The following is a 12,391-nucleotide window of genomic DNA, read 5'->3' on the forward strand; positions in this document are numbered from 1 at the left end:
AAACATCATATCAGAAGTAAACAATATTGACCAAACTCTGGTCAATATTACAGTTAAACAGGACACAAACTCTACAGCTGCCCCAGACGAAACATTGTATGTTTTACCCTGAAAAAAATGGCCTTGAAAATATCATCTTTGCTCTCTAGCGTTAATAGTCTCTAGTGCAGCGTGGAGAGACAGTCAACATTGTGTCATTTTATAGCCTGCCAGCACACACACACATCTTCCTGCTCACGTGTTCCCCTCCCCAGCCTCAGCTTTACCCAACCCTCCATCCCACAAGATAACTTACCGTAGCTTATTACTTTCACCCAGCAAGACACTAAATCTTTGACATATTTATTATAAAGCCAAGTTCATGGATTCCAGGAAGGGGAATAAAACAGCTTTTGATTGTATACCATCTCCTTCCTCAAAGCACTCACAACTCAACACCCAATAAATTACTTTGCTGATATGATACGGCAGTATTTGTGTTGGGGTTACTAAAGAACCGAGTCAGTTAGGCAGCTGTTATTGCACAGACATGCTATTGCTAATGGCCCGGAGCCATTAGTCATTACCATAAAATAAAATGAGTAGTCAAATAAAAAGTCTAACACACATACTTCAAGTTGGCTTAATGAGCAGGAGCCTCTTCCTGCTGGATGTACATTTGTTATTTTTATGTTTATCTCCAGAATTAAATATTGAACGATTGTAAAAAAGTCCCTGAAATGCACAAAATGTTCCTTTCTGCTTAATGGTCACCATCCAAGAGAAAAATATGACATAATTCTTGTCATTACAAGCACTTTCTATGACACCTATGTCTATAATGCATTATAAACATACTTAGAATAGACAGAAATGGACAGACTTTATGGTCATTCAGTTATACATAAAAAATCTGCACATTTTTATGAATTTCCATTGCATTGCCTCACAGTCATTGTACTCTGGAATATCAGATAAATATAGTATAAATATAAAATACAAAAAGTGTTTTTGTAACATACACAATAGACATAAAACAAATAAATATATGAACGCATCATAATTTGCTTATAGTGCTGTATGCCAATAGTAACTAGCACTCAAATATTCATAATGTATTATAACAATTTCAACAAAAATAATAAATAAAACATTGAAAAATGACATAAAGTCAAGTATCATAATACTGGATAAAGATTGTTATAGTTTATGATAATACTCATAGTTTTAATACATTATAATATTTTTATACTGCATTATAATTAGTGTTATAACCAATGGCAAAGTGAGAATAGTAATATAAGATTCAGTTGATAATGTCATTATAATGTGCTATGTTTATTGTATGTGACATTTTGAGTGAATAACTAATGTATGGTATTTCTCCTTTAATTTTACATTTTTCAGTTTAAAAGTTTTGTGCTATTCCTTGATTTATGGTAATTAAAAGTGTCTACTACTACTACTAAGGGTAAATTCAATATTTTATTTCACGCCTTATTTCTGATGCAGTTTGACACTGTTTTACTGCAATTTCTACAAATATCTTTTTACAGTGTACACAAACAATATACAGTGGTAAAAGCCGATTAAAATGTATTATAAGTGTGTTTTTAGGCTCTCATATAAAGTGTTACCAACTCTTTACCTTGTGAAACCTTGCTGGGAAAGTTTTCAAAAATAAGCATTATAAAGCAGTAAATCAGAAGTTACTACTCAGATTCCACACTCTGGGAACAAAATGGCCTGTGCTGATGTGACTAGCTGACCGGCAACACTGTATGCCAGTAAGGAAGTGGAACAACAGACAAAGAGTGTCGCTCCAGTGGGAAGACAGTTCCATATCGCCACCTGTTACCTTATCACTCACTAAATGGAAATTTATATGTACTGTATGATGCAGCCTACTGGCGGATGCAAAGGCTGTGTGGTTAGTGTGTCTTTTGTGTTAAACGTCCAGTGCAGCCCAGTGTTACACCACATCGGCTTTCTTGTTCAGTTTGCACAGAAAAAGGTGCAGCCTGGAGAGTTTTAAAAAAAATGTTGGAATTGGAGAAAAGTGCCTCAATACATTGTTCCAGAGAAGAAAGTAACTGGAGCTGTCAGTTAAAAGAACCTATTATCCTGCATGTGTTTGTTTACTGAGGTGTAGCTGAGGGGTATTTGCATTATGTGTGTTTTTCTGAGGGGGAGGGGGACAAAAGAAAGAGGTGAGGAGGAAAAATAGAAAGATATCAAGATAGAATGAAATAGGGAGGGGTGATGAGAGGGCAAGAATGTGTATAACCCTCCTTGAAATATTGAGGCTTCTTCCCCCTTCCTCCTCCTCCTCCTCCTTTCCCCACCTCCTCCTCCTCCTCCTCCCCCTCTTCCAGACACCACTTCAAGGCCGAGGCGCTGTCTGACCACATTTACATGAAGTGCTAAAAAGGGAGCTGACAGAGCAGGGCAGGTGATAGCGGCCAACGGACACAGAGGAAGGAGGACCCAGAACTGATACTCTCACACAGCAAGCTGTTACACACACACACTCACACACCTGTGACTCGAGCAGACCAGTACGGAGGAGGACCTTGGCAGGGGAGAGGCACAATAACAACCCAGCGTTTCACAAGTTAGTTGATTTTGACTCCAGAAAAATGCATTCTTGTGTGCAAAGGGAGTGAGCTGAGAGAAAGATAAAGAGAGGATCATCTGACATCTTCACAGGTAAACTGAACTTTTTGTGCTTTTTATACCATTTTTGTGGCTTACTGTTGTTAGAATGAAAGTTAGAATGACTTTAAAACCTGTTTGACTGCAACTATTGTTCATTTTGAAGTGAAGAATTTAAAAAGACCTGACTCTTTTTAAGAACCACTGGATTCATCTGTTTTAAATTATCTTTACCTTATTTCTTTAACTTTATTCAGTTTAATATAAATGTGTTAGTGCAGATAGATACCCCAATCATGAGTAGTTTCCGTTCATATTCAGTTAAGATTCTGAAGCGTAAGCTGTTTCCTGCATGCTCTGTTGTGTTTACACATGTGCAATCTGAACATGCCGCCCGCCTCACGTTCAGTTAAACCGTCCACAGCACTCCCACCCTGATACAAACGGCAGGAAGATCATTAGAGATCAGGTTTCATTGACTTTTCAAACTGAGAACAGGTTGGGGCGGCATTGTGGATGACGGTTGAGCTGAAAAAATACACACAGCTGACACAAAGAGGCTGAAAGCTATGATATTTAAATGAAGCTTGAAAAGAGCACTTCATTGTGAATTAAGTCTCGTGACAGACGAGCCATGATTTGTACCAATGGGTCAGTAGGACAGGTGAGAAAAACGCATTCCATTGATAACGATCAGGGACCATAAACTATACTAAATACTGTAAGACAATAAAATGACCTCTCCCATGTTTGAAGTTTGGGTTCAGCAAGTCTGAGTTAATATTTGACTCTGCTGTTGTACAGTGTACGACCCTTTAGTTTGACCCCAAAGCCTTATGGATTACCTTTTCTCTACTTGGACTATGAACAGTATATTTCTTTAAATATGACAGCAAGGTTTCCATGTGCTTTTAACATTTCTCTTAAAGCAGTCTGTTGTTGTGTAAACGGGCAGTTCAGGAAATTAGACCTTCCCTCCCTTAGAGCAAGACTAACTTTAACTAAAGAGTGTCCCCTTTGGCCAATTACTAGATAATAATAAATGCTAAAACATGCAGTAACAGCACACATTTTACATTTCTGCAAACCAAAGATAAATTGGCCTGAAACCTCTTTTTGTCCGGGGACAAAGCACTGTGATAGCACCAACCGATCCAGGATTTAAATATGGAGACCAGTCTAACCTGTACCTTAACTCAAGTGTTTTTAAAGTAGTTTTTTTTTGTTTGTTTAAAACAGCGATTGTCACCTGTTTACAATGTGTTTTAAGCAAATGAGGGCTTGCAGCATTTCAGAAATGTTGACTCAACATATCTGTGGTTTGCAGAAACGTAAAAATAGCAACATTCATTCTGATGACTGGGTTGGCATGTGTCCATTTAATACCTTTAATTTAACTTTTCATTGGTAAAAAGAAAGAATCTCAGGTTTCCATTCACCTACTTATTTGTGCATTTTGAAGTCTTGTCTAATACATCAACCAAAGCATCAGTATAGGATGACCTGGGAAAAAAGACAATTCTTCTTCTCCTTCCTCTCCTTCCTTCTTCCAAACTGCAACTTTAAAACTTTCCCAGTTTAACTAAATTCTGGTGGCCAAGGCAAATTTTTTCTTTGGTTTCCAGTTTACAACCTCCACTTCCTCTCCTCTAGATACTGTCACAGTCTTCTGTACATTGTCCACAGCGCCAGCCTCTGACCAAACCAAGCCATAGCCTTCTTTATCGCACCAAACCAGCTGAGGGATGTCAAAGGTTTGCTTAAGATGTACAATTAAATTTTACGGGTCATAGCTGACCAAACAAGGCTGCAGCAGTAAAACCCCTGAGTGTATTGATTCTTGCATGGGTGCATTTAGTTGCTCATTTCAGAAATGTTGTTAAATTTGAAAAAATTACTTGACAACTTTCAAAACTTACACAGTCTGAAACTACACTTGCTTCCCAGACAAGTATCTCTTCACCAACACTATAATTTAGACTAACTCTAGGAGCTATTTCAGTAGTTAGATTATTATATAATTATTGTTTATTTTGCATTTATCTTTGTGTACACTAGGGGCACTAAGCACCAGATCAAACATGTATTGGGTATTGATAAAGGTAGCATGTGGTAATGACAGGTAATGCACCAGAAGGGAAACATTTTTTTTTAAATAATAGAACAAATGGAGGCAGCATGAAATGTTTGTTTGCTTCAAACTGGAAATAAAATGAACCGAAATTTGAATCCTGCCCCGACAATGGACTTCTCTTTGCTTGAGTACAAACTAATCGAACTGGTGCATCAGTGGTCTTTTGTGCAAGTTTTAAAAAATGAAAGAACTATCTTACAAACAGCCACAACACTATCCATTTCTTAATCTTCTGAAAACTAGGGGGATATATTTCACCACTGGAGGGAAATAATTTAATAACTTAGTAACAGTTCTCACAAATGTGCCAGGAGGAATGTGTAAAAGATCGTCAGAGGGTCAGACCATGATGCCAGCAGCATATTTTATACATTTGTAAATAAGATCGGCAGGAAGTTTTTAGATAGAGAGCTGTGGAACAATGTATTGGGTGCATTCTTTCTGAGCAGCCAGCTGATTAAAAACTGTTCAATTAGATACAAGCCAAATGTGTTACCAAATAACTAGACATGGAGATCCACTGGGGATAAATTTCGGCTTCACAGGAGAGGTTAAGAGGAAGATTACTTAATCATCCAACATGGGAAATTACTGCATCAACACCAGACGTCATAATAAAGCACATTAAATAAGATGTGGGATCTGAGCCTACAAGTTTAAAAAAAATATTTTAGTTAACTCTGTTACGTTCGAGCCTGGTGTTCTGTTTGTAGAGTCATTAGGAGCACAACAAACTGCAGCCCGAGGCTGCCTCTAAAACGGCTTTCACCTCATTGGCTTTTCACAATGTGTTGTTGTTCTGTGCTCGGCTGGTTGCTATTTATTTAGCGTTTGTTCTACAGGTAACATGGCCCGGGGCTTTGTGAAAAAGTCAGTCCTTTTAAACACCTTGAGCTTGATCTGTGTGTCCCGTGAATGATGTGAAACATATACTGAATAACCTGATATGAACCTTTATGGCTGTGAATGAACACTTTGTACCGGCTCAGACAATACTGTGAATATGTCCAGAATGACAACAGCGTAGCTTTAGAGAGACAAAGGTAATGCTAGCTGCACCTGACTGTGTGCATTTCTAGTACTTTATTAAAGTTAAAAATGTAATATTTGTCAAAGGTATGCTCCTTTTTATGGTTTATATCTCTTTTCTTCTCTTTTGCCTCTATCCATTGTAGTACACTTACAGCACTTTGAAAAAGAGAGGCCACTGTGTAAATATTTGAATGCTTGGAGCACTTCCTTGAATTTTTTCAGTTAGCTGTTCCCTTACAGGTATTTCCTTCTAAGTGGCTGGTGAGGTGGGGTTAATAAATAATCCATCGTTATTGGTTAAATTTGATCTGAGAACACTTCTGTACAAGAGGCTCCAGTAAATGACCACACCTCGTTATAGAATTCCAATTTGAGCATGACGGAAATCTTGATCAGTGATGAGAGGAGGCTTTAGACCGATAAGACAGGTGTAATTATACAGAAAAATCCGTCCTCATCCTCCTAAAGCGGAGAGAGAGTTGAGAGAGCTGGTGGTGGAGCAGGAATTTCAAGGGTAGATGGAGCGATTAGACGGAGAACAAGCAGGGACTTTGTGTCGATGGGAGCACTGGGGCAGGACCGGTCCTGAGGGCATAGAGAACACCTGTGCTCCGGCTATCCATCACTCCTAACACACAACAACACAGTCTAGTTCACATTAGGGGCTTTTAATACCAAACCCACAACAGCAGCAGGTGGCTTATTGCCATGTAGCATCCTCATCATGCTAAAAGAATTAGACAAAAACACCCGACTAAGAAGAAAAAGTCAAGTCCTCAAACCTAGCTGTGGTGACCTCCAAAACCTGCTCTATTAGCTTCTCTAAACTCTGCAGCTCCTGTACTCTGCAGATTTAAACACACACGCTCAAAAAGTTACATTAACAAAGCAGCCTGTGTTTATGGCTGATTCTGTTCCAGGTAGGGCCACGTACTGTAACTACCTCAAAACAATCTTTCATCAGCTGTTTGATGCAGGAAGAGCCCAAGGACAGACTGTTCACCAGCTGGTGAACGTTTGACTACAGTTATATGCAAACGGGACTGTAAACTTTAAAACACTCCAAGTCTTTTGAATACCTGTAAACAGCACAAAGCAATCTGCTGGAGAAATGCTGTCAGTGAATGCTATTTAGCTGCTGAGCAGAATATGAATGTGCCAATAGATCAGACTTTCAAATAAAAAAACAAGAAGCTCACCCAGTAGACTCTACTAAGTAGAGCATGAGCCCCATATACTGAGATTGAATCCTTACAGCAGGGACCAGGGACGAGGAAGAGACTGAAAATGACCACAGGGAAACTTAAAACAACTCTAAAGAGACACAACAGTACAAAAAGAGGCTCTCAACAGCTATGTAATGGGAGAAAACAACAACAAAGAGACACAAAATGATCACAAAGAGTCAAAGCAACTACAAAAAGTGGCATGATTTTATAGATTTTAATAGTTAAGCCTTTTTTGCTGTTGTTTTGTGTCTCTTTGTGGTTGTATCACCCCTTTTCATAGTTATTTGAGTCTCTTGTCTATGTAGTTGTTGTGGGTCACTTTGTTTTGTAGTCATCTTTTGTCTGTTTGTTTGCATCTTTTTAAGTTCGTAGTTTTGTAGATATAGTTCTTTGTCATTTTTAGTAATTTGGAGTATCCCCTTGAAACCTGGTCCCTGCTGTAAGGACTCAGTCTCAGTATATAGGGCTCATGCTCTACCAGATGAGCTACAGGGGATCCCCTGATACCATGATCTTTTTCTTTTTAATAAACACAATGAAGGAATATACAAAAGTCTAATCTATCGGCACATTCACATACTGCTCAGCAGCTAAATAGCAGTCACTGACAGCATTTCTCCAACAGATTGCTTGTGTTGTTTACAGGTATTCAAAAGACTTCAGTGTTTTAAAGTTTGCTTATAACACCAGAGAAACGTTCAGCAGCTCGTACAGACTGTCCTTGTTCTTGCATTGAACAGCTGATGAAAGATTGGTCCCAACTCTCCCCCCTTTCCTGTCAACTTTCAGCTGTACTATCAAATAATGGCAAAAAAAATGCTTCAAAAATAATCTAATAAGCAGGTTGTTACAGGGTTAACAGAGGCAGTGAACATATACATAGCTTAAATAGCTACCAAGATAGCACTTGGCCTAGACTCTTATTTTACAAAACTTGCTGAATTGTTGATGACATAGATTTTTGAGTTTTCACCACCTACATTGACAGAGAAATATTTGAATGTAAAGCTTTCCCTCTTGAGGCTTATCTGACCCCAACAATACATTGTACATAATGTATCCTTCCTCATCTATTAAACTACGTAGCCTGAGACTGTTTGCACTCTGATTAACTCTTTGCTCAGGTGGAGCACAAATCGTCCAGTGTGACCATGTTTACAATGACCTGCTCATATTGATAGGCTCAATCAGCTGATCCATGGAGCACTGACACGATGCTCAGCAAATAAGAGATACGATATGACAGTCAGTCCCCAGTGAAACATTACAACACAAATTTGTACCAACAGGAGCTCTTATTGTTAGTCAGCAGAGGTATGTCATATTTATAGCTTATGCTTGAATCAAGGGTCTTGAACATGGCTTCAGTTGGCTTTTCTTGTTCCAAATTCAAGATTTAGAGTATATATTTACTAAAGGTGGGGAAAACAATTGATATAGCATAATATTGCAATATTTTGTGTACCAATATTGTATCAATTTATGGCCGCCAAGTATCGATATTTAGCGTTCCGACAGCCTGCCGTTTTCACCGTTCTGGAGGCCGTAGCGGGTCACGTTTAGGAATATACTGGAGATAATATGGTATCATATGAAACTAGAAGATCTAAGGAATCAATAGGCACCATGTCAGGATATCGTGCCGGGAATTTGTCGAAAAAATGCTGTAAAGTTAGGCTATTTTTTGATGTTTTAAGGTGATTTTCAAAGCTGTCAAGTGACCTCTGACGTCATGCTATCTAAATGAAAATTGGCTCTCTGAGTTCACACAAGTCTCCTCTTTACAGACATGGCTACCTCCCAATTCAGAACTGAGAATTTTCTCTTATTTGACAAAAAAATCTTGATTAAATTTAATTTTGAGGACACAAAATGTAGTTAAACAATTAGATTGCAAAATATTGTATGGCAATACTCACCATCACGCAAAATTGCAATAATATCGTATCGTGACTCAAGTATTGGGATAAAGTCGTATCGTGGGGCCTCTGATGATTCTCACCTCTAATATTTACAAAAAAACAAAGTTTTGGTTTGAACATTAAATATACCTTTGTACAGTTGAGCAAATTATCATTATTTCTGTTTAATTTATGTTTTAGACAACTTTTTAGCAATCAGGGTGTAAAATGTGATCATGCTTGGCAAATATTTCTCTCTATTTGTGTTATGTAAGCAATAACACTCGTTCAGTTTGTATATAAAGTGTTTCATCAGTGCTGCCCACACTATAGATAGGGTGGGTAATGCTTGTTCTGTTCCTATTTGGGCATGCCACTCACTGACTCATTTGTTTGTGCTTGTTGCTGTCGCCTCAGTAAATCCACAATACTCAAACCCATTGGTCCCATTTTTGCAACACATCCATCCGTGACTGAATTACTCATTGACAGACCTAAATCCTGTCAGCTTTGCAATATTACGTGTGTTCCATGCGAGTGTGAAAATAGTTCAAGGTTCAACGTTCAACTGGACTGTATAAAATGTGCACCGACTGACTGAAATCTTGTTAGCTTGTGGGGATTATGATTGTGCATGTCTTACTTGCTTGCACAGTTTGCATGAACCAAGCAGTGTGATATCATCTGTATGAAAACTAATCTCTACTTGTCATCTGTTCTCCTTTAAGGTCATCCAGAAGTTAAGGACAGACCAGGAAGTGGGACAAAAAAAAGGCCAAAGGAGACAACAAAGGAGAGGGGAGGCCTATATTTCTGAAGATGGAACAGCCGCAGGTTTGGCACATGCAGGTCGACTGCCAGGACGCTGCTGGAGAGGTCAAAAAGAAGGTGTCAGTCACGAACCAGCCGGAGTGCTCCATCTGCTACAACACCTATGACAATGTCTTCAAAACACCCAAGCTGCTGGAGTGCACCCACACCTTCTGCCTGGAGTGTCTCTCCCGCCTTATGGCAGTCTCGCTGGCTGACCGTGACGGTAACGCCGGCAGCACCCGCCTCTCTTGCCCCTTCTGCCGTCACCCCACCATGCTCCCCGAGGAGGGACCCCCGGCTCTGACGACCAGCCGCGAGGTCCTCTGCAAGCTGCCCAGCCACCAGCAGCGGGAGGAGCCCGTGTGGCTGGAGGGGGAGAAGCTGTGCTACAAGAGCTCCAGGGACGACGCCGGCTCCGACGCCCCTGACAGCCCCCCCGCCTTCTGCATCTGCATTGACATTGGGGCCAGCAAGGTGGTGGACCCTCCGATCCAGACGCAGCCCCAGACTTATAGCCTGATGGGCCGGCTGGCGGACTGGAAGAGGATGGTGCTCTTCGTCCTGCTCATGGTGCTGCTTGTTGTAGTTGTGTTGTGGCCATTGCAGTGTGTATTCAGCACTGGGAACATGCGCTGTATGCGAGAGAGCGTCCACCCACAGCCCAGTACCACACCAACCACCACCACCACGTTCAGCAAGCCACCTGGTCTAACAGAGTAACCTTACAGACTGACTGGACTTTACTCAAAGTGTATATAATATTGTATATGACATCTCTGACATTGTTTTTTTTGTTTTGTTTATAATTGCTTTTATAAGTCTATGTTATTGCCACACACAACGACCAACGCCTCAGACTTTTAACCACTTTAAAAACATTAAAGCCACTAAATGTAGACTTCTTAGAGTGATCGTCTGCACCAATTTTCACTGGATATTGCATTATATTGTCATATGCCATCAGACTCATTTGAATTAAGTTGTTTTTTAAAATTAGAATATAACATCACATAAAGATAAACTTTAACTCTAAAAAGCTGGAAGTTGAAGATGGAGATGAACTCTGACAGGCACAGAAATCTCATTTTTGCACTTAAATCAACACCTGTAGTTTGACATTAGACAGGAGTTTCTGGTCTAACTGGCTTGATGGAACATGTTGTCATATTCTGACATTTGGCAGAGTATCAAATAACAGAGAACATGAGTGGGTTGATTTGTGTAAAAAACTCACCGTTGTGAACAGTGAAGTTGATGTGAACTTTGCTTTGCAAATATCCAATTGGGTGTAAAAAAAAAAACCATTACAATTCATAGAAAGACAAAAAGTTCTGTCAAAAAAGAAAGTGAATGTAAACCTCATGTGCCAACTGCTAACTCAAACTTTATATATTGTACATTTGATTTATGTGTTTTGATATGTCCTTGTTTACAGAACCACAATAAAAAAGTGAGACATCAGCTCAGTTGATGTTTCTGGGGTATAACTGAACATGTGTGCACGAAAACCTTATTATTTAGATTGATATAATTTGATTGTGATTTTTTTGTCATGTACTGAACAGGCTCATGGTCGAAGCGAATTCTGAAGCAAAATTCTTAGATGTCACATTGAAGAAAATGTGAATTAGGGACGTTTTCATCAGCTGGTTTAGAGTGAATAAACAAAGCTGCAGTGACATACTTTTGTCAGAAGATGGCAGTGCAATGTTTTGCTGTAGGCTAATCCATCAGTAAACAGGAGAAGAAGAGATTGCACAAGAGAGAAAAAAACAACAAAAAAGAGGGCAAAAAGCTTTTTCATCTATTATTTCAACTATTTTTTAGAAAAAGACAAAAAACACCTCAAGCAAGCTTAAGAACTTTTATGCACTTTTTAAAAAATGTTTTATCAAAAAGAGTTTCCAAGTGGCAGACCTGGTAGCATGCATACCACAGAGGTTTTGTCCTCACAAGCAGAATGCACGTCTTCCCCTCTGTCTCTCTCTATCTCTCCACTGTCAATAAAGCCATAAACCAGGCTACTGAGTGCCAGCGGGCATTCCTGTCTCCTAAAAATTATGTTTCCATACAACAAAACTTTATTCTCAACTAAGGGAAACACAGTTTCTCCTTGATTATTGTTTTAAACACATGGTTAAGTAGGTTTACGCACCAACTCTGACTTATCCATTCATGTACAAACATCCGTGGACTTTGATTAAAAACGTTATTGTGATATAATCTGGGAGACAATACCCAAAATAATAAATTCCCTCAAGACTGAGAGTTTTGTAACTGTGAGATCATTAGAGCAAGTGAGCCAGCAGCCCCTTACATGCAAGGACAGAAAACACAAACAGGCCAGGCAGAGCACGGACACAGGAGGGGTCGTCACAACCCACAAGAACAGGGAGGAACAGGGAGGTATTTCATATAGGGGAGAACAAAAATGACCACAGTACACACTGTGAATACACAGGAAACAGTAGTCACAATATCAGGAAAGGGTTCTTTTAAGATTTTTAGATACAGACTACACTGATTATGAATAAACTCTCAGTCTATCACTAAATTATGCCTCCCTCTCATGGTTCCACAATCTGGTACCTCAGACCTTCTCTTAGAATAGTAAGGCAGGGAACAAAACCAGGCATTAACATTCAGGA

At 39.4% G+C, this 12,391-nt stretch overlaps 1 protein-coding gene across 1 annotated transcript; it reads left to right on the top strand.

Moving 5' to 3' along the window:
* The first annotated feature begins 2,572 nt into the window (after positions 1 to 2,572).
* LOC131971915 (RING finger protein 223) lies at positions 2,573 to 11,197 on the top strand. The gene is made up of 2 exons (XM_059333587.1): positions 2,573 to 2,688; positions 9,659 to 11,197. Exon 2 carries the CDS (start codon positions 9,750 to 9,752, stop codon positions 10,461 to 10,463), a length of 714 nt encoding a protein of 237 aa, XP_059189570.1. The 5' UTR covers positions 2,573 to 2,688; positions 9,659 to 9,749; the 3' UTR covers positions 10,464 to 11,197.
* Positions 11,198 to 12,391: the final 1,194 nt, after the last annotated feature.

Source organism: Centropristis striata, chromosome 5 (genome assembly GCF_030273125.1).
Source record: "Centropristis striata isolate RG_2023a ecotype Rhode Island chromosome 5, C.striata_1.0, whole genome shotgun sequence".
In the NCBI taxonomy this organism is placed as follows: domain Eukaryota; kingdom Metazoa; phylum Chordata; class Actinopteri; order Perciformes; family Serranidae; genus Centropristis; species Centropristis striata.